At 26.8% G+C, this 26,481-nt stretch overlaps 2 protein-coding genes, 1 long non-coding RNA gene and 2 other non-coding genes across 5 annotated transcripts; 3 read left to right on the forward strand and 2 right to left on the reverse strand.

Moving 5' to 3' along the window:
• Positions 1-3,506: 3,506 nt before the first annotated feature.
• Positions 3,507-4,402, reverse strand: LOC101501843 (heavy metal-associated isoprenylated plant protein 47). The gene is made up of 3 exons (XM_004486496.4): positions 4,298-4,402; positions 4,088-4,166; positions 3,507-3,840 (listed from the first exon to the last, which is right to left on the reverse strand). Exons 1-3 carry the CDS (start codon positions 4,301-4,303, stop codon positions 3,692-3,694), a joined length of 234 nt encoding a protein of 77 aa, XP_004486553.2. The 5' UTR covers positions 4,304-4,402; the 3' UTR covers positions 3,507-3,691.
• Positions 4,403-5,671: 1,269 nt separating this feature from the next.
• On the forward strand, positions 5,672-5,745 carry TRNAN-GUU (transfer RNA asparagine (anticodon GUU)). Its single transcript has one exon. It is a non-coding gene; the product is annotated as a tRNA-Asn (tRNA).
• A 10,730-nt stretch (positions 5,746-16,475) lies between these two features.
• Positions 16,476-16,549, forward strand: TRNAN-GUU (transfer RNA asparagine (anticodon GUU)). Its single transcript has one exon. It is a non-coding gene; the product is annotated as a tRNA-Asn (tRNA).
• Positions 16,550-16,678: 129 nt separating this feature from the next.
• Positions 16,679-18,500, reverse strand: LOC105851849 (uncharacterized). The gene is made up of 2 exons (XR_012162996.1): positions 18,005-18,500; positions 16,679-17,757 (listed from the first exon to the last, which is right to left on the reverse strand). It is a non-coding gene; the product is annotated as an uncharacterized lncRNA (long non-coding RNA).
• Positions 18,501-21,682: 3,182 nt separating this feature from the next.
• LOC101501307 (ras-related protein RABB1c) lies at positions 21,683-25,672 on the forward strand. Its single transcript, XM_004486324.4, has 6 exons — positions 21,683-22,051; positions 22,799-22,938; positions 23,931-24,013; positions 24,716-24,920; positions 25,077-25,145; positions 25,360-25,672. The coding sequence occupies exons 1-6, from the start codon at positions 22,006-22,008 to the stop codon at positions 25,450-25,452; spliced, it is 636 nt and encodes a 211-aa protein (XP_004486381.1). The 5' UTR covers positions 21,683-22,005; the 3' UTR covers positions 25,453-25,672.
• The last annotated feature ends 809 nt before the right edge of the window (positions 25,673-26,481 follow it).

Below are 26,481 nucleotides of genomic sequence, written 5' to 3' on the forward strand. Positions count from 1 at the left end.
CTACAAACAACAATTTTAGCTTATGGTCATATATACATAGAAAAATGCATAAATTTTATAAAACCAGAAATACGTAAATTAAAAGTCATAATGTCGATGGTTTTGATCGGAGCAACCATACTTTCATAGCCCACAAGATGGTAAACTCAATAGAAGGGCGATCAATTGGTCATTTTAGTTTAATCTTCCTAAAAAGTGGTATAATTGTGAGAAATATCAAGTTATACATATATCTTGTTCACGTGACATAGCAGCATGTTCTAGCATAATAAAATATGATTATTGGTCACTTATACATGACGTGTGCAAGGTGGAAATAATAATAAAAATCCACCTTGAAAGGTTCAAACCTATATCCAATAAAGGAAAGGTTCAAACCTATATCCAATAAAAATCTACCTTGAAAGGTTCAAACCTATATCCAATAAAATCTACCTTGAAATATGAGGTATGTCACAATCCTCATATGGATAGTCTAAAAATGTCATCCAAAGAATAAGCCCAATGAACAAAAATAGACACCATATAAAGAGTACTAAGAAAGTACGAGTTATGTCCGGTCATTAATCATAATAAAAAACATTGTTGGCACATCTACTCAATTACATTAATTTGATATATTTTTTTTTTATTTAATGTATTTTGTTGGATTCCATTAATATATTATAACAAATTTTTTTATTATATTTTATGTATTATTTTAACATATTTTTTAAATTTGTTTAAGGAAACAAAAACAAAAAATAAACGAGTACACGGTGGCATTTCTAGGATGAGACTTTCTAAAAAAAGAAGAAAAATATTTTACATGATCACATCCTTAAGTTGCAACCTGTTGAAAGAGAAAAAAACAAAATTTAATATATTAGTTTTAAAGTAGAGTATCTTAAATAAAAAAGTTTTAAAAAGGGATATATAATAGAGAGAGAAAATCCAAGAAATGCCATCACCTATATCATCTGAGGGAGAAGTGATAGAAAAGATTTTTATGAAGGATTAGAGGAAAAAGGAATAAAAATATATTTGATTTAAAAGACAAGAGGGATGAGAGAAATTTCAAATGATTTATAAGTTATTTTGATCTTTATCCTTTTCCAAAAATAGTTTTATTTTTAAATAAAAAAAAGTTCCTTACTATTTTGTAAAAAATAAAGTTAAGAGTATAATTTGCAAATTAAATTTTTCCTTAATAATACACTCTTAATAATCGGGATATTAAATAAATCCAAATTAATATCATAAAATAGTATAATGGTTACCAATGTTACAAAACTTACAAATATTATAAGATGTAAATGATTGTAATGCCTGCATTTGGAGTAAAATATCTTAATTTTGTTGTAATGAAAAATAAGCAGATAGTAATTAGTTCCCTCCCAATTAATGTCAATTTCTCTAAAATCCCAATAATTCTTTTGTATTTCGAACAAAAACCAATTTATTAGATTTAATTTTTTTATTGAGATTGTTTAAATTAAATATAATCAACGATTTTTTCTTAAAATACATAATGTAATTAATTTTATTTTAGATAGAATAAATAAATAGTAATATATGATTTGGTAAAAGAAAAATGAGATTTGACTATGTAATCAATTATATGATTTTATATTATTTTATTGAAGATTTGACTATTTAATAGAAAAATGACTTTTTAAATCGGATGTGACTTCAATTGTTTCAAAAATTACTTTTAATTTTAAACCAACTTTAAAAAAATTCCGATTTTGAAAGAGTTACTTTTAAATCACACTACTATAGGAATATGTCGTTTACCTATGGAAAATTTATGTGGCAATCTCTTTAGAATTTTTTTTGCAGATTTGCTTCACAGAAGAAAATTTTCGACCGATGGATTAAGATTTTGTAGAAAACATCTTAGCAATTTTGTTTGTTTGTTTTGTTATGGATTTAGTTACGAATATTGTTCGTCGTAATAATCTACAGCAACATTTCAATGCAACATAATTTCTTATTAATTTTTTGTAGCAAAGTCCTAAGATCACTTAAATCTACAGAAATATCCTAAAGTAACTTAGTCTCTTATTCATGAATTAATTTGCAATAAAATTTCAAGGTAAATTTTTGCTTACTAAATCCACAATAAAATCCTAAGATTAACTTAAATAAATTAAAATATTATTGTAAAAAAATATTATTTAAATTACTTTTAAAATAAATTATATTTTTTAAGTCATTGTTTTGTTTAACACACTAGGTTAAAGTAGTATAAATTAGAGAAAAGGATGATAAAAGAAATATGAGAAAATAATAATAATAAGTTTTATATAAAAAATTTATATTCTTTCTCTTTCGATGGGGTCAAATTTATTTTTCTCACACATTTTTTTTAATATTTATATAAAATAATAAATTTAAAATTAATTTATTACAATAAAAAAAGTAATCATTATACAATAATAAAATAATTATATTAAATTTATATTTTATATACATTAAAGATTAAAATATAAAAAAATATTAAATAAAAAATTTAAATGCACTTTTTACGATTTTAATATATATGTGAATTTTTTATTTGTCAAATAATAAAAACATATAGATAGAGTACTCGAGAGTAATGATTGTTTCATTTTTGGGTGAAGTATTAAATACATAATTCACACATGAAACACCATTCAAATAATCTATTAGATTAAAAAACTTAGTTATAGTTTTGATTAATTTATTTTAGTTAAATTACGAAAATAGTTATTCATCTTTTTTCTCTTCAATTTTGGTCTCCAAACATATTTTTAATTTAAAATTTGATAAAATGTCATTTTTTAAGACACACCACACAATTTATGATCATAGTTCTCATGTATAATTGTTGCACCACGAGATCTTGAAGCATGATGTGGCTTAAATAAACGCAAAAAATGACACTTCATCAAGATTTAGACTAAAAATTTGTTTGGATGATCAAAACTGAAGAAAAATAAAATGTGATGACTATTTTTGTAATTCAACTAAAATATGATAACCAAAATTATAATTAAATCTATATTAAATATAATTAATAATAAAATTTCACATGTAAGTTATTTATGTTGGGGAGTCATAGTCAATGTGGGACTAATTACTCATAATTGAGAACAAATCTCTCCCTCAATTATGAGTTCCCACCACTAAATTTGATCTAAGTGATACCACATCTCAACCCAAAACCTTAAAGCATTAGGTTTATGAGTTATTCTCCTTATATATCAAATATTTCATCATAACCACTCATAATTGAATTTCAACAATTTAATAAGTATAAAATGACATAATAGTTCATTCTTGAGATCTTAAAAAAAAACTATAAATAAATGAAAAGTAGTGAAATCTTTTTTTTTTTTACTACAGAAGTAGTTGTGATATCTCTTTTATTTCCTTTCATTATTTATTTTTATTTTTATCTAAATTTAATTTGTTATTCATCATAAAATATTTAAACAATAAATTTAATCAATATTTCATTTCACTCTAGTGCACTCTTTTTATTTAAATAATATTAACAACACATTCATGAATATTTTTTTTTAAAAAAAATATTCTTTTATATGAGTTAAAATTTATTATTTCACAAACGTATATAGAATCTACACAATTTAGTGACATAATGGGAATTTCAAACCCATACAAAAAGATGTGTCGAAACAACAAAAATAAAAGATACAAAAAAAATATGTTTTTTTTCAATTTTTCAACCGTCTTTAACTTCGGTTAACCTTAAAATATTAGTTTGTCCAACTTTTTTCCTCAACCATTTAATTAACTTGACAGCATCTACACCCTCTCCAATAACTACCAACTTGTCTTTCTCTTCTCCCTCTAACCCAACAAAATTCACACCTACATTTAATCAATTGCAAAACTTTAGTAAAATAAATCAACATAGGTTAGAAAATGTTAGATTAACGAAAAAAAATGAAATTCGTCCCTAATAATTGCTCACATAATTTAGTAATTATATTTATTTACTCATTCATCAGTTTTGATTGCTAATTTTATATTTTTAAGAAGTTATTTGAAAGAAATTAAGAAAGAATCTACCAACAAAAAAAAGAAATTAAAAAAGAAAATATCGTTAGTCACGAACCGTATGTTGAAGCTACAACCTTGAACGCTTTGGTGCGACACTTTTGACAGTTCATGTAAACCTTCATCACAATCTTTTGCTGCAAAACCAAACAAAATCATTGCATTGAAAAGGGTCAGTTACTAATTTAGTGTACCGAAACAGAGCAAGTGATTCTTATTTATATTAAAAATGAAAAGGGAAAAAAGTGATGTAATTGCATCTATATACCTTCATGTTTTCAGAGATTAAATTCTTATGAACTTCATTTCCATGTTGAACATTTTATAAGTATCAATTTATTGAAGCAAAGCTAAAGTAAGTCGTAAGTCAAAGTCGTGCATGTAACAAACAATGTGTGGGACATATATTAAATACATAACATCGGAAATTTCTGGAACATAATATTAAATATAAACACGGTAAAAAGAATATATTAAATTAAAATATGTTAAATATGTTTTTAAATATAAAATTTTGAATTTTCAATATTAATCTCTATCAAATAAAAATGTATTTTTTAGTTTCTACAAAATTATCTTAATATTACTTTTAACTCATGCTGAAATAAAACATGTTTAATTGTCCTTTGACTTTAAATTTTTTAAATAGTTTTTTGTAATTATGTTTAGAACATTTTAAAAAGATAATCCACAAAAATTTAAATTTTTTTAACTTTAGATGAGTTAAATATAAATTTTTAAGTTAAAGTATCAAAATAAAAACAATAAAATATGGACCTAAGACTAGAAATAGATTTTTGAAATCATTTTTTTTTTGTTGATTAGCTTTTTATAATGTCATAAATACGTATGAAAAAATTTATTAAAAAATATATATTGCCTTAATAGCATAGACTAAAACTGTATGTATACTAATTTTACATAAACTCAAAATGGTATTTTCATTTTACAAAAACTAAAATTGTAAGGTTGAAATTTTATAAAGATTAATAATATATTTAATCCAAATAAAATTAAAAACTTTCATATATTTTAGAGCACATTATGCTACAACTATTTTTGTTCTTCTTTTATTTTGAAAGATTTGAAGAAAATAAAGTTAATATAATTTAAAAATTATTTAATTTTTTTTTTATTGAACTAAATACAAATTTCTTTTGTCTTATCTTTTCAATCTAACATGTCTATATTTATTCTTCTTCTCGTATCTCCTCTGTTAAAATCCCTCATATCCCTTCACTTTACTTAAATCAAACGTACTATAAGTAAAAATTTAATTGTCTACTCTTTTTTTATTTCTCTCTCTTTTAGATTTTGAACTATTTTTTGCTTTAGAATAAGTCATCGGCATGATTTTTCTCACATTTTCATTTAAATAAGTTATTTTGACATATAATTATTTCTTTTGCTTTTTTGATGTTTGTGTTGTTTGAGTGCAACGTTATTTTATTCATCGTTTTAGTATAATGTTGATTGATTTTCCATTTTTTTGTTATATTTTTTTAGTTAAAATTGATAAATCAATTTCGATCTAATAGATGTATTTTTATTTTTTTAAAAGAAAATTCATAGGAAGCTCTCATACATACTACCTCATAATACTATTAAATAAAGAAACTAATTTAGCAAATTAATATCATCAGCTGGAATAGCTCAGATGGTTAGAGCGTGTGGCTGTTAACTACAAGGTCGGAGGTTCAAGCCCTCCTTCTAGCGTTTTATTTTTATTTTATTCCGAAAAATTATTTATTTTTATGTATGTTTAGGTTTTAAAAAATTTAAAAATATTTTAGTATAATAAATAAAATACTCTACATCTCATTAAACAAGAAATGTATAATTTAAATAAAATTATAGTAGAATATTATTGTTATTTGTTAGTATTAAAAAGACCTTTTCTTTAATCAATATCTTGTCTTAAAATTTACTTTAGGTCTCCAAGTGTTGGGCCGACCCTAGAGATTGGAAAATATATATCCTAAGGGTTTGATTTTAAGGGTACACTTGATGATCATGTGATATGATATAAGCTATAATATTATATTTTAATTCACTGTTTAATGAACCAACTGGATAAAAAAAATTAATCATTGATCAGATCATACTTTGTCTCTTTAAGTAAATTTTTAAATGATTTGTATTGTAGTGTTTAATAAATTACTTTTAGTGGCTAATAAGATTTCTATATCTTTCGATCATTTCATAACTATGTTGTTTTTAGTACAATAATTTTATAACTATATTAAATATGTAACTAATGACTTTTTTTTATTTAATAATTGAACTACTTAAAGTAGTTAATGATTTCTATATCTTTCGATCATTTCATAACTATGTTTTTTTTAGTACAATAATTTTATAACTATATTAAATATGTAACTAATGACCTTTTTTTTATTTAATAATTGAACTACTTAAAGTAGTTAATGAGTTAAACTCAAATTTGTGTTTAAAAAAAATTATATTATATGTCGAGGTCTAAAATTTTGAGTGTTTCACGAATTCAATGAAGTCGCCACCAAAATTTATTTTAAAATAGGGAAAATATTGGGAACCCCTTAAAAAAAATACGGTATTTGAAATCAAATTTTGAGTTCGAGAGTCGATCATGCATAGGGAAGATATTAGCGCCTTACGATATCCCCGTTAAAAAAAGGTTACCTATAATTAATTGGGAAAAATTAATATTAACTTAAATATAATTATTTATCCTTATTATTAAATATGAATATCAATTGTTTTTAAAAATAAATGTGTGCTTAAAAAAAGAGAAAGAAAAAAAAGAGATATTTTTTATTAATGTGCATGACAAGAGTGTGATCTTGCTCCTACGCATCCTCGGTGCGATAGAGAAATCAAAGCTACGTAGTTCTTAGGTAGAAAATGCAGATGTGTTGATTGTTTTTAAAGAAATTGTGTTTTGATGTTGATAAAAAAAAAAGAGTTGTTTTGACGAAAAAAAAGTTTGATTTATTTGAATAATTATTTTGAAGAAAAAAGTGAGTTTTAAGACTATCAAGTTGTACAACTCATGTCTCAAAAATTGAATGAGTACAAAGATGTCTCATCTAGTTAATATGTATTTTCAGTTTTAAAATTGAGTTTTAAAGCCACCAAGTGGTACAACTTGTGTCTTAACAACTCAAATATTTAAAAAATATCACATTTAATTAATCTAATATTTATTTATTGTGAATGATTTGCGGAGGTCAATTTGATGATGGTTTTCTAAGGGATTTGCAAAGGATGATGAAGGTTGTGATGTGTGGCTCATGCTCTATCTAACTCTCTACATTTTAAGAATACGGTGGTTTTCTTTGTTGATCTTAGAAGCAAAGAAGAAATTTATTTTCTCTATTCTAATTTTTTAGGAAAATAAAACTCTCCCATTTGAATTTTTGATTCTCAATTATAGGCTACATGGATGAATCGTTACGTCAACGAGATAAATTGAGTTTCGATTTTTCTATTGTTTTGTATAAATTATCAAGTGACAAGTGAAGATGAAACTTCTACTTTTTGGTGGAGTGCAAAGTTGGTGAAGATGAGACTTCTACTTTTTGATGGAGTGCAAAGTTGGTGAAGATTCAAAAGAAGGAAAACATTGAAACTTAAAATGTGGAGGAGGGGGAATTGTACTATTTCTACAAAAAAAAAAAGTAGTATTAATTTGTTTGTTAGTTATTATTAATTTTTATTTATTTTTTATATTTTTATGATGTAAATTAGACACTTGGTTAAAACACCAATGAGAACGTGAGCTCAATTATTGAAATAGATTTATGAGATTAATTTTGATTTGTTTTTTATAAATTTTGTAGTACAATAAAATATAACTGTAAATATATAAAATTAAACACATTATTATGACTTATTATTTTTTGATTTTTTTTAAATGACCGGAAAAAATTAGGATACTACAGTTGCCCTTATTTAATTATATTTACTAGAAAATATGAATAACGATGTTTTCATATTATCCTTATAAAAGATAAGTAAATATAAGGATCCAAATTTTGTTTGTTAAATTGTGAATGTGAAAGTTGTAAAATGAGAAAACAAATACAATGTAGGCGTAAGAAAATTAAAAACTATGAGAATAATGCAAAGACGAGTATAATGTGAAAATTGATAAATTGCTAATGCGAAAGCGGATTATTCACCGAATTATGAATGGAAATTATTGTCTTCAGATTTATTGTTGGTGCGTAAATCAATAAAAATGAAAATTATTATTTTCATATTGGTTACCGAATTATTAATGGAATTTATCGTCTTTAGATTTATTGTTGGTGCGTATATCAATATGAATGAAAATGATCGTCTTCGAGTTGGTTACTGACGTGTAGGTCGACAGGAATAGAAATGATCGTCTTCAGACTGGTTACTAATGCGTAGATCAGCAAAAATATAAATGATCGTCTCGAGATTGATTACTGGTACGTAGATCGACGAAAATATAGATAATCGTCGTCAGATTGGTTACTGACGTGTAGATCGACAAAAATATGAACGATCGTATTCGGATTGGTTATCGATGCGTAGATCAACAAAAATGGAAGTGGTCGTCTTCAGATTGGTTACTGGTGCGTAGATCGACGAGAAAGTAAATGATCGTCTTTGGTTTGGTTACCGATGCGTAGATCGACAAAAATATAAATGATAGTCTTTGGATTGGTTGTCGATGTGTAGATCGATGAGAAGGTAAATGATCGTCTTCAGTTTGGTTACTGATGCGTAGATTGACAAAAATATAAATGATCGTCTCCAGATTGGTTACTGGTGCGTAGATCGACAAAAATGTAGATGATCATCTTCGGATTGGTCATTGATGCGTAGATCGATAAACATGTAAATGATCATTACATAGTACGTAATGAGATTTGGATGCCAATAGATATTGAAATTTTTGGTTTGCTGGTGAATCCTGAACTTTTGTAGTGCCGATGGATAGTGAAAATTGGGTTGTAGTGCCAATAAAAGTTTGGCTTTGGATTGCCAATAAACATTGAGCTTTTGGATGCCAACATATATTGGGCTTATGTGGTGTTTTGTAGATCTTTGGTGTTGGGTGTTTGAGGTGTCAATTATGATTGGACTCTTCATTTGAAGTGCTAATGAAAATTGGACTTTTAGTTTGACAATGAAATATTGGGCTTTGGGATTAGAGGTGCCTTGTAGATCTTAGGCGTTGGATTGTAAAAGGTACATGTTTGGATGCCAATGGATATTTGGTTTTGGTGTATCAAAGCATTCTAAGCTACCAACTAACGATGGTTGTGGATTTTAGTGGATATTGGGCTTAAAGATCCAAAAAAGATTGAGTTTAAGGGGGCGTCAAAGAATATTGGACTTTGGGATTCAGATGTCGATGAAAATTGGACATTTTTTATGTGTTTGCTAATGAATATTAGACTTTGTGTTGTTGTTGCCAATGAAAATTTGACTTTTTATTTGTCAATAAATATTGGGCTTTGGGGTGCCAATGAACTTTGGTCTTTGATGTTCCAATGAAGATTGAGATTACTATTTAAGATGTCAATGAAGATTTGACTTTTTGTTTGTTAATGGATAATGGGATTTGGAGTGCTAATGGAGATTGAACTTTGAGGTGTCCATGTTGGGGTTTGAAGGGCCAATGAACATTGTACTTTGAGGTGTCAATAAAGATTGAGCTTAATGTTTAAGATGCCAATGAAAAATGGACCTTTTTGTTTGCCAATAGTATTGGGCTTTGGAATGCCAACGGAGATTGGACTTTAAGGTGCCTATGTTGGGCTTTCGAGTGTTAATGGAGATTGAACTTTGAGGTGCCAATGAAGATTGGACTTAGTGTTTGAGTCGCCAATGAAAATCAGACCTTTTTGTTTTGCCAATAATATTGAGCTTTGGAGTGCTAATGAAGATTGGACTTTAAGGTGCCTATGTTTGGATTTGGAGTGCCAATGAACATTTGACTCTAAGGTGCCAATGAAATATTGGATTTAGTGTTTGAGTTGCCAATGAAAATTAGACCTTTTCAGATTTTATAGGATATTTAAGATGTCATAACTCATGTCCTAGAAATATAAGACTAGTATTTGTTGCCACAACTAAATTTATCCATAAATTTTGCTTGTGATAACCAGACAAAATATACATTCAATAAGCTACCATAACTGAAACAAAGTATTAGTCATAACCAAACAAGATGTACATCTTGAAGGTTACTCTCATATGATCAAATCTTATTTTAATCACTAAGTAGATTGTCTATTAGTCAATTTGTGCGAATTTTTAGGGATTGAGTGGTATTTGGACAATAATTTGTGTGTCATTCGAGCGTTGTGCTTGGTGCAAGCATGCGACATGCCATATAATTAGAAGATTGCGAGACCTTTAAACATGAGCATGATGCAAGATGCATGAATTATGTTAAGTTATGCCACGATGCATGAGGTGAAATGCATGATATGATGCTAGAATGATGGATACATGATTAACGCAAGATGCATGGATCTACACTCTATGATTGTATCTACTCATGCAAAAACTCAAGATACACACCAAATCTTTAGCTTTTTGTTTGATATCATTGTTCATTTTTTAGAACAAGAGGATGCAATGACCTTGTTTGGGGAGAAATTTTGTGTGTGTGTAAGAAATGAGTGTTGAGAGAATGAGTTGAATGAATGAGCAATTGTTTTATAGAATATATGAATATGAATGAAGGGTAGGAGTATTATCTCTGTTTAATATTGAATACCTCAATTTTGGTCCATCATTTGAAAGATTTCCCTCGTTGATAAGTATGATAATCATCATTTGTTTATGTACAAAGAATTTGATCTTGTTGATGATCTCCACTATTTTGTCAAAGTGTTCTCTTTGTTTGAAAGAATTATGAGCGTGCAAGTCCTTAAGGATTATTTTAGCATAATGCAAACGAGATTTGTAATTTGTCCTAAAATTAAAAAATTCAGATAATGAACAATCAATCATTTATCAAAATAGACCTTTTAGACATGTAATGTGGTGAATGACTAAGAGAATTTTGAAGGGAAAAAAAATGATGTATCAAACTCAAATAATTATCCCAACGTCAATTAAGACAATGATTTTTTTAGATCAAAGACTTACCTCATAGGATATCAATCCAAAATTTGTATTGCACTTACTTTCATGTTTTCTTTTATTTTTATTTTTATTTTTTCAATCTCCTTTATCTACAAACTTTGACTGATAGACTATTTTAGTTCTATTTTTTTGTATATCATAAGCAATACAAAGGTGACGAGATATCAAATAAACTCCTAATATAGAAGTGATATTTGTCTTGGATATTTGAAAAGGAAAAAAAAGTCTCACTTTTTTGGCTCAAAAGGGGAAAGCAAGGGATAAGTTTTTAGTTTCTGTTTTTGGATGTTGAAAGACAAATTGTAAGATTCATTTTAAACCATGATTGTTTATTTTTTTTAAAAAAAAAATATCAGGACAAAACTTGACAGGTCTATTCAAAATTTTTTTTCCCTAACTTTTGCTTAGGACGTCACTACAGATTTTCAATCCTAACGGACTTTTTCTTTATTCAATTTTTTTTAAAAGGACTTGCACCAACTTTGAACTTTCAAAGTATTACTTTTGAGATTTGATTAATTGAAATCAATTAGGTATTCCTTTCAAATTCAATGTATGAGACCAATATTTTTGAAGAGATTGAGGCAAGATCGAAAAGGAAAGAATAATGAAGAAATGTGTATAGACGAGGACATTAACGGGGTCATGAAAGAGTAGAAACACATTACATGCATGTTCATTAAATGAATGGTTCAAAGAAAGATAACATTAGTTTTTTACTTGGATTTTTTTTTTAATTGTGTCAATCATAAGTTAACAAGTTTGACCATTATATTTAGATGTTTTTTGTCAACAAAAGACTATGAAGTATGCTCTCAAGAGTCTCAATTGATTTTGAGTTCATTTATAATTTGACAAATCTTATTTTTCAAAGAACAGTGACCAGTTTAACATTTGTTTTGTTGCAAATAAGCATCATTTCAAGAACACACACCACTCGTGAAAAAAAAAACTTTACATGAATGCAACATTAATCTTAATTTTTTATTTTTTGCCCCTCGTTAGACAGGAAAAAAAATGTCTGCATGAATGAAAATATGATGATGTAAAATTAGGATGCAAATGTGTAGCAATGTTTCATAAGCATGAGACTATCTGTTTAAATATTTAACTTTTTTTTAGATGATTAACATTATTTCAAATTCAAATGCAAATGAAAATAATATGTTAACATGCTAAATGAATAATTGGATGAATCACATAATACACTCAAAAGGATGAATCATTGGTTTTTCTTCAATTTTTAATAAGCAGTGCATGCTAATTTTTTTTTTATTTTTTTTTTAATTTTTGGCTATTTACAATTAGCTTTTCTTATACTATTAGGATTGTTAAAATTATATAGTAGTGTAACAACATATGCAATGTGAATTTTATGTTAATGTCACTTAGACCTTCATGTGAGACTAATTTTGAGTGTATTATGTGAAATGATCAATTCTTTCAATATGAAATTAAAAATTATGCACTTTTGTCCATATGAAGATGATTTCTTTATTTTTTGATTTTTTAACTTGAAATGTGATGCATGGATGAAAATAACAATGAATTTTTATGGGCAATTTATTAGTAAATTTTGTATTTCACAAAAAGAATCGAAAAATTAAAATTTGGCCCACAATAATATTTTGAAATTTTTGTACATGCATAAGAATGTCATAATAGTATATTGATACAAATAGTATATTGATACAATATACTATATGCAAATATGAATGATAGATCTCCATGTGAGACTATTTTTTTTTTCGGAAATGAGTATCATGATTTAAATATGCATTTGGTTTGGACTCTTTTTAAGAGTGAATTTGTGACAAATGCAAGAATGTGACATGACACACATCAAATTTGATTTTTTTAGATGATGTTAATATGATGAATGATCTGAAGTCATTTTGTTTTGATGTAAAATGACAAGTAATGCAAAGAGAACACATTAATGCTATTGAAAATATAATTAATTTTCTCTTAATTATGACCACTTTATTTTTTCCTTTTTTATTTTTATGGATTGTGAAAAAAAATTGAAAAGGGAAGATATATACACAATGTGGAAAAAAAAGTTGAAAAAAAATGAGGTTTTTATTTCATTCATCTAGGAAGATAAAATTGAAACCCTATAAAGAAGAATATTTTTGTTTTACAAAAAAAAAAATAGTTTTTTCAACAAAGGATAATGTTAATTTGAATCTGGAAAATAAAAATATCTTATTGTGACCTACATAGATTTTGTTTACATTTAAAAGATTTGTGAGCTTTCTTAGTTAGTGACATTCTCCCAAGGTGACTCCATGATTTTGAATATGGTTCCTAGAGCCATGGATTCCATTTTGAAATATTGTCAACAACAATAGATAAACTACTAGAAGTGACAATAATTCTCAAAAGAAATAAAACTCTAGGTGAAGTTTTCATGCTAATCAAAAAGAGAAAGGTATGGAACTCTTGAGGTGAGACACAAAACTCAATTGCAAGGTACTTCAAATTGTTGTTGTTGTTGTGTTGAATGAGGATGAGGACTTCTGTTATGCATTCTCACAAACACTTGGTGGGATCAAAAACATATTAACGATGTTAGTGTTTTTGTAACAGAAATTTGACGGAAGAACTATTTTAAAATGAAACTAAATTTGTATGAATATAAATCAAACAAACAAACTTACGAAGATCAAAATAAAAAAAATATTATAATTGCAAAGACCAAAACATATTTAAATCTTTTTTAAATTTATTAAAAAAAATAAACGAGTACATGCAGGATAAGACATTATAAAAAAGGGAGAAAAATCTTTCAGATAATCGCATCCTAAACAAATATGTGCAATATGAATGAGATGGCATTACAATGGATAAAGAAGTTCAAAGAAAACATGGAAAGACAGAGAAATGTCCTAGAGAGAATTTGGATGATGTTTCATCCTACTTTATACCTTCTCCTTTCTTAAATATTTAAATATTTAAACTTGATAAGATATTTATGTTCTGGGTGAAGTACCAAATGCGTGATTCACACATCAAACACCATTTAAATAATCTATTAGATTAAATATAGTTAACGATAAACTTTCACATGTAAGTCATTTAATAAGTATAAAATGACACAATATTTCATTTTTTAGATCTTTAAAAAAATTATAAATGAATGGAAGTACTAAAATCTCTCTTTTTTTTTTTTTACGAAAGTTGTGACATCTCTTCTATTTTTTTTCTTCATTATTTATTTTAATTTTCATCTAAATTTAATTTATTATTCCATCATAACATATTTAAACAATAAATTTGATCAATATTTCATTTCACTCTAGTTCACTCTTTTTATTTAAATAATACTAACAAAACATTCATTCACATACATTTTTTAATATATTATCTTATATGAGTTAAAAATAAGGATTTTACAAACGTAAATAAAATCTACACAAGTTAGTGACACAATGTGAATTTCAATCCATACAAAAGGATGTGTTGAAATGTGCGTTGATAGTCCTCGTGATTGGATAACTACACATAAAGAACAACAAAAATAAAAGATACAATCTTTTGCTGCAAACCAAACAAAATCATTGCATTGAAAAGGGTCAGTTACTAATTTAGAGTACCAAAACAGAGTAAGTGATTCTTATTTATATTAAAAGTAAAAAGGGAAAAAAGTGATGTAATTGCATCTATATACCTTCATGTTTTCAGAGATTAAATTCTTATGAACTTCATTTATATGTTGAACATTCTATAAGTATCAAATTATTGAGCAAAGCTAAAGTAAGTCGTAAGTCAAGTCGTGCATGTAACAAACATACCAAGTCATCAATGTGTGGGATATATATTAAATACAAACATCAATGTCTCGAACATAATATTAAATATAAACACGGTAAAAAGAATATATTAAATTAAAATATGTTAAATATGTTTTTAAATATAAAATTTTGAATTTTCAATATTAATCTCTATAAAATAAAAATACATTTTTTAGTTTCTACAAAATTATCTTAATATTACTTTTAGCTCATGCTGAAATAAAACTATACATTTTTAAACTATTATTTTTAAATAGTTTTTTACAATTATGTTTAGAACATTTTAAAAAGATGATCTACAAAAATTTAAATTTTTTTCACTTTAGATGAATTAAATATAAATTTTAAGTTAAAATATCAAAATAAAAGCAATAAAAATATGGACCTAAGACTAGAAATTGATTTTTAAAATCATTTTTTGTTGATTAACTTTTTATAATGTCATAAATACGTATGAAAAAATTTATTAAGAAATATATATTGCCTTAATAGCATAGACTAAAACTGTATGCATGCTAATTTTACATAAACTCAAAATGGTATTTTTATTTTACAAAAATTAAAATTGTAAAGTTGAAATTTTGTAGAGATTAAAAGATATATTAAATTAAAAACTATCATATATCATATATTTTAGAGCACCCTATACTAAAGAGTCTATTGGGTTGGTTGGAGGGTAGGGAGGAAGTATTTTTTTAAAGTGTGTTGGTTGAAATTTTAAGATTTTAAAGTTATTTTTGTTCTTATTTTATTTTGGAGGATTTGAAGAAAATAAAGTTAATATAATTTAAAAATTATTTAAAATATTTTTTTATTGAATTAAAATATTTTTTTATTGAATTAAATACAAATTTTTTGTCTTCTCTTTTTTAATTTAACATGTCTTTATTTTTTTCCCTTCTCCTCTCCCCTCCATTAAAAATTAAACCAAACGCACCGTAAGTAAAAATCTAATTGTCTACTCCTTTTTTTTTTTTTTTTTTTTTTTTTTTTTTTTTTTGTTTTTTTTTTTTTTTTTTTTTTTTTTTTTTTTTTTTTTTTTTTTTTTTTTTTTTTTTTTTTTTTTTTTTTTTTTTTTTTTTTTTTTTTTTTTTTTTTTTTTTTTTTTTTTTTTTTTTTTTTTTTTTTTTTTTTTTTTTTTTTTTTTTTTTTTTTTTTTTTTTATAGGTTTTGAGTTTTTTCTTTTTTTTTTTTCTTATAGGTTTTGAGCTATTTTTTGGTTTGGAATAACTCATAGTCATCATTTTTCTCTCGTTTTCATTTAAATAAGTTTACTTTGACATATAATTATTTATTTTGCATTTTTCTGTATTTATGTTGTTTGAGTGCAATATTATTTTATTCGTTGTTTTAATGCAACATTAATTGATTTTATATCTTGTTGTTATGTTTATTTAATTTAGATTGACAAATAAATTTTGATATAATAGATGTATTTTTATTTTAGTAAAAAAAAACATAGGAAAACTGATCAGGTTGCATACACACTGTCTCATAACAATAATGGTAGTACTTAGAAAAATAATACCATCAGCTGGAATAGCTCAGATGGTTAGAGCGTGTGGCTGTTAACCACAAGGTCGGAGGTTCAAGCCCTCCTTCTAGCGATTTCTTTTTATTTCTTTAATTAAATATTGATGTATTGCCCAATCTTAAAATAACTGTCAAATTTAAATATTTTGCATTTGACAGTAATAAAATTGTGACTCCACACATACCACAAAGTAGCTATAGAGTAGAGTTTATAAGATAGAAAAATAAATTAATAAAAAAGATGATTACAAATTAATAGAATGAAAAAGTTAATTACAATAAATATAAAATACATTTATATAATAATCTTAAAGTAGCTAATATAACCAACATTCAACTAATCATTAATAATAACTATCTACTAATTGTAACAATTATATGGTAGTACTAGTGTCTAGTAGCATTTGACAACTACATAATTCACTCACTTTGTCATTAATATTTGCAGTACTTGAACCACTCTTTCATCACTACTCAATTTCCCTTCACTAGCCAGGCCCCCATGAACTCCATCAATGCATTGTCTTCCCACCCCAATTCCAATCAAACATGGACCTGCAGGTTATATATGCTCTTTAACAGAGCAACATTAAATTAGAGTGATTTCGAATTGATTTAATTATCAAAAAAATTAAAGTTTATCTACTAATATAAACACTTGTGTGATATTTGAAATATTTGAAAGAACTCATAAATTGTTATATATGATTTCTTTTAATAAATTTATTGTGTCACAATAATTTATGAAAACAGTTATATATATATATATATATGAAAATAAATTACTCTTATTTTCTCTTTGACAAAAAAATAACTTATATATAATAAATTTTTGTTCATTAATCACTTAATTAATTTATTTACCTAAACACACCGTAATTACATAACAAAATGAAAGCGTAGCAGGGAAAGATAGTGCAAAAGATAAAGAAGAAAAAAAAAAAAAAGAAGGGAAAGAAACATGTCTTCAAATGGTGAAAGACAATATTTATAAGATTAGCACTGTTATTATATATATATATAAAAATAGAAATAAAATCATAAAAAGCATGTATGTATATGATGGAAAACATGTCTACTCTTGTTGGTATTGAAGATGGAAAATTTATCAAATGTGAGATTGAGCACCTGCATGGCTCCCTTAATGCCAAATAAAAAGATTGTCAATTTTTCTGACAATTTTTTGAGTTGGCATTCAGGGAGCCAGGCAAACAAATCATATATAGTCATTGAAATTTTGCAATCCTCTACGAGAAACTTGAGCTTAACCAGAATCTAGAATCTGCAACATAAAAAACAATATTGAAGTGAATCTTAAAATCCAAAAAGTTTCTAGATAAGATAAACAAACACATATGACATATATATGGCAAAACTAACCAAAATATTGACAAAATTATCAAGGACTATATACATAGTAATATAACACAATAACAAAGAGTTAATATATGTGTTTGTGTGATGAGATGACAAATGAGTCATGTAAATAGTTTATAGTCTTAATTCACAGAAAATTAAGAGATGCATACATGCTGCTTCATTTTCTTTATAAAAAAATTGACTTTTCAACAATATATGATAGTAACTTGAAAGAGCTTCTAATGAGTCTTCTTGCTTTTGGAGGTAATACACCTCTTTAGGGGATATTTAAGATGCTATTGAAGAAGATAGAAGTGAGGGGAGAGACAAGAGAAATGGAAAAAGGGTTCAATTGGTAAAGACGGCAGCCAAGACCCCTTTTTTTGTAAAAATAATTAGTTTCATTAAATAAAGCCAAAGTTGCCTAAGTTTTACAGGTGGTCCTTTTTGGATTTTCTTATGCTCTTTTTGGGAGTATGTAGGGGTGGGGAGAAGAGGGCTTTGGAGGATGAGAGTAGAGAAAAAAATAGATAATTTTTTTTTTTTTTTATATTTTTTGAGATTTAATATTGATTGTATTATAATAAGGATTTGAAGAATTTATAAAAGCTTTCAAAACCCTTACTCAATGTAATTTTGTTTTTCTCTCTCCTCCTAAGCTCTCAAATGTTAGGTTATAAGGGAAGGCCTAATATCATTTAAATCCAATAAAGAACAACCATTTAACCGTCTAGAATATTATATCTTAACTCAAAATTTTAATGTATTAAATTTATAGATATTCTTATTTATATAATTAACCTTCATTTTTCAAAAATAATATGAAATTTTTAACTCACTCTACCACTGAAATAAAATTTCTCTATTCAATTTTCTCTTACACGTTTTTCATCTATCTACATATGAAATGGAGAATGAATATGTGACAAATCCTCTTATTTCTACAGCTGTCCAAGTTTTGACCATACTATACATATTCAAATTGATTTTTGAAATTTTAGGATGGTAAAAATCTAATTTTTACATTATCCATATTTAGAATAATCATTCAAATTGCAAAATTTTAATCATGTTTGTCCATAAGTTGATATCTAAAAAGACTAAAATGATAATATGTTGCTAATATCAAAGATGAATTTTAAATTAAATTAATAATGTTAATGATACATTTGATAACAGATTCAAACAAAAGATCGAATTTCATTAACATTTTGTAATTTCAATGATATTTTAAATATTAATAATGTAAGGGATATATTAAGAATCAATTTGGATATTTACTCTTTAATAATTAATTTTTTTTAAAATCTATTGGTTAGCACAATGTTATTTTATCTACAAAACTATTACAATAAGACTAAAGCCAAAACCAGTCAATAAGACAAGGGCAGAGTTGCAATATGCTATAGGTGAGTTTGTTGCTAGGGTTGGTTCCTATCATTATATATGGACAAATGTGATCATGAAATTCATACTCCTATCACATGACAATCAAACAATTAATTACTTAATACAAAAGCTCTATAGATAATATAATAGTAGTATTTATGAGATAAGAACTGTAGAGCTAGTTAATCTCAAGTCTTAATTTTCAAATTTTACTTTGCATATAACACAATTTTAATTAGCTAATAGTATTTCAATATGACAAATATGTTCACATTTAATTTGAAATAGGAGTGGTCATGTATTATATGGACCCAGAGAAAGCAAACACAGCAAATTTGTGCAGCTGTCAATGGCATTCTGAACTAAATTGATTAACTATGGCCCCTCCAAGACAGGTATATGAAAAGCTTTCAATTTCATTTTACATTTGTGGTCTATGGATGATTCTGCTTAGTTAGAGGTAAATGATGATGAAGTTACTTTGGGACCACTAATCTATTTAAATCATTTTATTTCTCAAAGGTAATTAATAAAGCTATATACTTGGCTGAATATAGGCCACAACTGCATTCAAGTTCATCTAATAAAATGTGCTTCAAATAGTTCAATCACAGTTAAAAAATTCATTACTCTTCTGTCTAATAATAATTATCTAATTGTTTTTTTTCTTCTTCAATTGTACATATTATTTAATACTATGTCTACTTTTCATTTATTATTTTTTCACTTTATATTCATGGTTATTAAAATACATTAATAATTAATAAATATAATTTGATAAAATTACAATTTTTTTTGTTATTTATCAATTTTATCTGTAAAATAATTAAATACGATACAAAAATTATTTTAAAAAAGAGAAAATAATAATTATTAACTACAACACTCAAGATACTTGCACTTAGAGTCGTCAATTAAACGCCAAAGTCTAAAGCCACTCTTAAAAAATTATCTATTAAATTCTTTAATATTAGGCTCCTTATTAAAATAATTTTTTAAAATTCTGATCTATTATTTCATTATTTTTTTTAAGATTAAGTGAGGGAGCTTTAGGCCCAATGTTTTATTAATCTATAATTTTTTTTTTTAAAATTTTTGAAATTTATTTTTATGGAAATCAATTTTTTTCTCGAATCAAATTTTAGTGGAAAAAAATTGAAATTTTTTTATCGAAGAATTTGGAGAACAAATTTATTTTTTGGAAAAAAAAGTTATCAAATATTATTTTTGAAAAAAAAATCGAAAGATAAATTTGAAAAAATAGACTCATAAGTCTCTCTTAGTCCACAAAATTTTAAGGATTTTTTAACGTTAAGAATCTCCTTTTTTAAATCTTAATAACTATGAATTTTTTTTGTCTCTCCAATATATAAGCTGAGACCAATAATTAATGAACTTGTGAAATTGATATCTATAATCACTAACTCTTCAACCAAAACTACTAACTATTAAGAACTCACTTACATTGATTCATTCAATACTAAATAATCAATATTTCTATTAAACGTGGATAGAAACTGGAGGTGCAGGTAGCAAGCCTCTATTAGCCCAACATAAACTTAGAAAGTGTCAAACATATAGGCCCAGATAGCCCAACTTACAAAAGGTGTGAGCTTGGGTCCATTTGCTGTTTAAAAAAACGCGTGTCTATTTGATGGTCAAAATAAAGAAGACATAATTGGATATAAATAGTTGACCAAAAAATACAACTAAATAATAGGACAGAGATACATTATTGATTATTATATGTATAAATCCAGTGTTATAATTAATTAGGTGAGATTCGTAAAAAGAAACTGTTACTGTGATAGTCAACGTGATTGGATAAGTAATCATGTCTTCTATATAATAAATTTTTCTTCTCCTACGTGAAATTAAAGTTTTAAATGATAGGGGTTTTTATTTTTAAAACATAATTTAAAATCTTATTGAGCATAAAAATATTTAAATAAAAACTATTATTATTATTACTATTATCATAATAATAAAGTATAAAACAAAAATTATAAAATCATATAAAAAATTTCATTACATCTAATTCAAATAAAAATTAAAGTAAAAATAATAAAAAAACAATATTAGAAAAGTATAAAGGTTTAAAATCATACAAATATATGAAGGGACATTTTTATCATTTTATATTCTAAGATTATTTAATTATAATAGAACTACTCTAGTTTTTCAATAGATTAAATAAAACACATTAATTTAAGTAAAAGGATTCAAAACCTTAATTTTCCTAATTTAAAATATGAAATTTGATTAAATCTATTTACTTTTTGTTTGACGCATTAAAAAACACAAGTTACTGATTTTAACCACATGTAAAAAAAAATTTAAACTTTAAATTTGGTTTTTTATTTAAAATACTTAAATATTGATTTTAAATGTAAATAACCTAATCTTAATTAAATTAAATGATTATCAATATCAAAGTGCATGCGTGAATGAAATGCGCAGTAACTGAATCCCTTAAAATAATGGATTATACGTATTTGCAACCCTAGGCCATAGATTCAAAATTTACACAAATTGATCGGTTTCGTAGAGAAGAAGAAAGTTGTGAGGGAGAAGCAAGGAATAGTGACGGAATTCGAGATTCAGAAGAAAACTTATTGCTTCGCTGGAAAACTCTATAATAATTATTTTTGGTTTTGCTGTCTCAGATTTTTTAATTCTAATAAATTTTTCTTTTCTCTTCTTTTTCCTTCTTTCCTTTTTCCTTCCATTTTATTTTTCTCCTCTTCTTCATCCTCATCGTTCTCTCTCGTGAGCAAAAACAATGTCTTACGCGTACCTCTTCAAATACATCATCATCGGTGACACTGGTAATTTCAATTTACCCTCTCTGATCTGCTTTTATTAATCTTAATCTCAATTTATTATTATAGTTATTCAATTCTCTTAATAAGCCTCGTCAAAACCTTGTCCCGATCGGATTTAGTTTGTTTCATATTTTTTTGGGGTTTTTGTTTTTGAGAATTATTTTATGTTCATATTTATGATGTGACGACTAAAGATATTTGATGTTGGTCACAACTCACAAGCTCACAATTTTGTTTTTATGTCAAATCAACATAAGTATCTAATTAGTTAATTTAAATCGAATTGATAAAATTATAGCTACGTTTTTTGTTTTGTGATTGTGTTGTAGTACCTGCTTTTTCAATCTTGCTTATGGTAGTTATAGTGGACTCTTCTTCATTGTGTTTGCATTTATTTATTTATTTTGTAATTGTGAATTGTGATGGAACTTTTATCGTTACTTTTCGTTTTATCTGTGTTTTGTTATTGAGTTTAATAAGCATGCTTTGTCGGTGTAAATAGTTTTACAATGATGATACTATAGTCAACACAAGACGATGATTGTAGAGTTATTTTATGATAATGATTACAATTGTGTGTGAGATCAAAATAAATAGTTCTTATAAACTGGCTGTGTAAAATTGATTTACACCAAGTTACCAACAATGCACAGTCCTTTTTCTCTTTGGTATTTATGTGGTTTATGCCTTGGTAGTGGCAGTTCATGAGGAGAGAGTTGAGTCTTTGACCTTTTGTATTTTATTGTGTAGGAGTTGGAAAGTCGTGTCTTCTACTACAGTTCACTGACAAGCGCTTTCAACCCGTCCATGACTTGACCATTGGTGTTGAATTTGGTGCAAGGATGATCACTATTGATAATAAGCCAATCAAGTTGCAAATATGGGATACGGTTTGTAACAAACTCTTTCTGTTCATAAGTCCTTCCAACTTGTTTAATGTTCATATTTAGAAATCTGCGAAACGTGTATTGCTGTTTCTCATTTCTAGGAATTGGTAATTGGTTGTGGTGATCATGTAAATCCAGGGCCGTTTATTGAGGCATTTTCGGGTGAAGTTTCACCCTTTAAATTATTTATCCAACCTGAAGATTTCTATTTGGTTGAAGATGACATTTCAAATTATTATTTTATGTTGAATGACTGGTTGATTTTCTTATAGTTATGCAGATAGGAACCATATTGGGTAAATAGCCTAGGGTCGATGCCGTCGTTTGTCATATTTTTAGTCTTCCTTATAACTTTGATATCCATGCCATTTTGTGATAAAGAATACACTATGCTGAGTGTGGTGTAAAGTGTCCTTGGAAGCTGATCCATTTACATTGTTGAAAACCTAAAATTAGTTGGGGATGAAAGTTCATGAATTTATCCATAAGTTACAATACACATGAAATAAATTTTTGGCTTTGTAGAGGTATGATAGTTTTCTCAACCCATCTTCTCAAGTGGTCATGAGGTATGAATGGAAAAATTTATCTATTAGATGGGAGTCCTGGGTGGGATACGGGATTTGGTGACTCATAAAGTGCCTTTCATTCTTCAAATGGTTAGTTTCTCTAGATTGACAGCGGAAATAGGTCCTCTAATATTGAAATTTTATGCGACCTTGACATGTTGAAATTGTGCGTCTATATCTCTCTTTATAATGTTCAAAAATCTTTGACAGTGTTCCCACTTGATATTTATGAAGAGAGATATATTAAAAAGAAAATTTCAACAAGACAAGGTCAGGTGAAATTTCAAGTTTTCAATATGAGATAATCCAGTCCCTTTTCAGCATAGATTGATTATCCAGATTTCTTTGATGGAAAATATTCTTCATCAGTTGTTTGGGTTTTATAAATTGTGAAGCTGAATTCTGAATTTCCTCATTATATTTCAGGCGGGTCAAGAATCCTTCAGATCTATTACAAGGTCGTATTACAGAGGGGCTGCAGGTGCACTGCTTGTTTATGATATAACCAGGTATCCTCAAGTTTGGACTTCTGTTATCTGAGTTTGAAATCCTAAAATACAGTAATTATTTTCACTTACAAAGAAATTAATTTCTTTCAAAGAATCCATCTTATGCACAAATGCTACTGCATATGCAATATTATCTGTTTTCTTTTTCAAAAGGAAATTACTTTATTTCACTAAAAAATAAAGAAGCAATACATTGCGGGCAATTATGAACATCGCTGGGACATGTCTCTTAAATAACCTCACACTAAGATTTGGAAAGAAAAAAAAAAAGGAAGAAAAGAGAGACATTATCCTATGATATTGGCACCTAGTGCAGAATGATCTTCCTTTGGATTATTAACTAGATCTGCTACCACCTTGCAATTCATCTCAAGCATCACTTGAAATATAATTTCTAAATCATTTTGATTTGTTTATTTCAAAAAATAAACTGATAGAACACAATTTTATAACGTGGGCTAAATTACTTCTAGAATTTTTTTAGGGAACATGTGTTCTTCCAACAAAAAACAAATTTATTGAAAAACATTTTGCGTTTTTATATTATATCCTAGGAGATCCGTTTTTTGAGCGTATCCAATTTGATGGAGCTACAGAATTTGCGGGACAAGCATGCATGTCTATGTAGTTTCATGTTAGAATTATGCCTTGTTTATTTTAAATAAGGTTGTATAATAATGCTGACCCTGCGTTTACCAATAGGAGGGAGACATTTAATCACTTGGCTAGCTGGTTGGAAGATGCAAGGCAGCATGCAAATGCAAATATGACAATTATGCTGATTGGCAACAAATGTGATCTTGCTCATAGGCGGGCTGTAAGCACCGAGGAAGGTGAGCAGTTTGCAAAGGAGCATGGGTTGATCTTCATGGAGGCCTCAGCAAAAACTGCTCAGAACGTTGAAGAGGTCAGAAGTCACATCTTGTAACTTGTATTTTATTCATTTACTTCCCAGCCCCCACTCCGCCAAAGAAAATCAGATTTTGAAATAACTAGGTTCTTAGGTTGAATCTCTTGGAAAATTATCTTTATGGAAGTTTTAATATAACCTATCCTTTTACAGGCATTCATAAAAACAGCTGCAACCATATACAAAAAGATTCAAGATGGACTTTTTGATGTATCAAATGAGGTTAGTTTTTTTTGTATTTATCTGATTTATCACTTCTTTGGAATTTCATATTATTATAGTAGAATCAAAGATGTGTGGGATATTTAACTTCATTGTACCTTATATTTTTACAATATGTGCATGGTTCTGGGGATAATGATTATAAAGTGAAAAGGGTGCTCCTTCTGAATCTGATTCAAGGAACAATTCACTAATAAGTTTATTATGCTTGCAGTCTTATGGAATAAAAGTAGGATATGGTGGAATTCCTGGACCATCTGGAGGTAGGGATGGCCCTTCTGCTGCAGGCAGAGGCTGCTGCAATTGAAGTGAAACATATCACAACTTGTTTGCTTCAATGTAGTTCTTATGTATTCTTTTCTTTTTATTTTGGGTTTGGATATATAAAAGTATATACGTTCTACGTGCCCTGCTGATAAAATCAGATAATTGTATAATGCTTTCTTTTTAATCTTGACTTTGTTTCTTTGACTTAAACAGAATATTTGTTTATATTTGTGTGCATAATTAATTGATCTGTTGTTTCATTCTTGTTACTTCTGTTGAATAGAATTGTTCTGTTGAAATAAAAAGCCAGTGAAATGTTATTGGCAATATTTATCCCTAAGTGCTAGAAATTTAACAAATGCTATTGATAAGATACTGGCAAAGCTCATTACTGAGTTTTACAGCTAGCAAATTTCGGATGTGGACATTTACCAGATCAGAACGTGTGTCGTTTATAATTTAATTTGAGGGGCAGTTGAAAAAAATTCAAGAGAGCATATGAATTGGTAATCATTGTACAACAATTTACAATAGTGAAAAAAGATGAATATACTTCTCACCCTTATCTTATTTTATCTTATCTTTTTATTAAGTTTTTATTCCAAAAATGCCTTTAGAGATGTCCCACTCTAAGATCTTCTGAGATGCCTCACTAAGATTCGAAATTTACAATAAAAAAAATTTGTTTAGTTAACTCTCAAAATTGTAAGAACAAATGTGCAATAAAAACTCTGGAAAAAGTGTAGAAGAATACAAAACGACACTAAGAGAAGCTCAAAATGAATAATCACGTGATAAAGGGTCAGATAACCCACACAAGGCAATAAATCTCCATATGAAGAAAACTGGCTATTGTACCCCCCCCATTTAAACCTATACCCCCCCAAATTGTTGAAAATCCAATTTTATCCTTAAAAAATTCATAAAATTCATTTACTCTCAGTTAAAAAAAATTACCCAAAAATCTGAACTTCCTGAAATTTCCGGTAAGTTGCATCGAAATTTCCGGTAGTTATAATTGTTACCGGAAATTTGAAAAATGAAATTTCCGGTAGTTTTAATTTGAATA

This window comes from Cicer arietinum, chromosome 1, assembly GCF_000331145.2.
Source record: "Cicer arietinum cultivar CDC Frontier isolate Library 1 chromosome 1, Cicar.CDCFrontier_v2.0, whole genome shotgun sequence".
NCBI classification, from domain to species: domain Eukaryota; kingdom Viridiplantae; phylum Streptophyta; class Magnoliopsida; order Fabales; family Fabaceae; genus Cicer; species Cicer arietinum.

Bases quoted from the DNA above. Each gene is read 5' to 3' on its own strand.
- LOC101501843 (XM_004486496.4), bottom strand. The intron at 3,841-4,087 runs GTTCGTGACTAA...GATTAAATGTAG, and splicing joins GGTTGTAGCTTCAACATACG to GTGTGAATTTTGTTGGGTTA.
- LOC101501307 (XM_004486324.4), top strand. From the start codon at position 22,006: ATGTCTTACGCGTACCTCTTCAAATACATCATCATCGGTGACACTG. The intron at 22,052-22,798 runs GTAATTTCAATT...TTTATTGTGTAG, and splicing joins CATCATCATCGGTGACACTG to GAGTTGGAAAGTCGTGTCTT. The intron at 24,014-24,715 runs GTATCCTCAAGT...GTTTACCAATAG, and splicing joins CTTGTTTATGATATAACCAG to GAGGGAGACATTTAATCACT.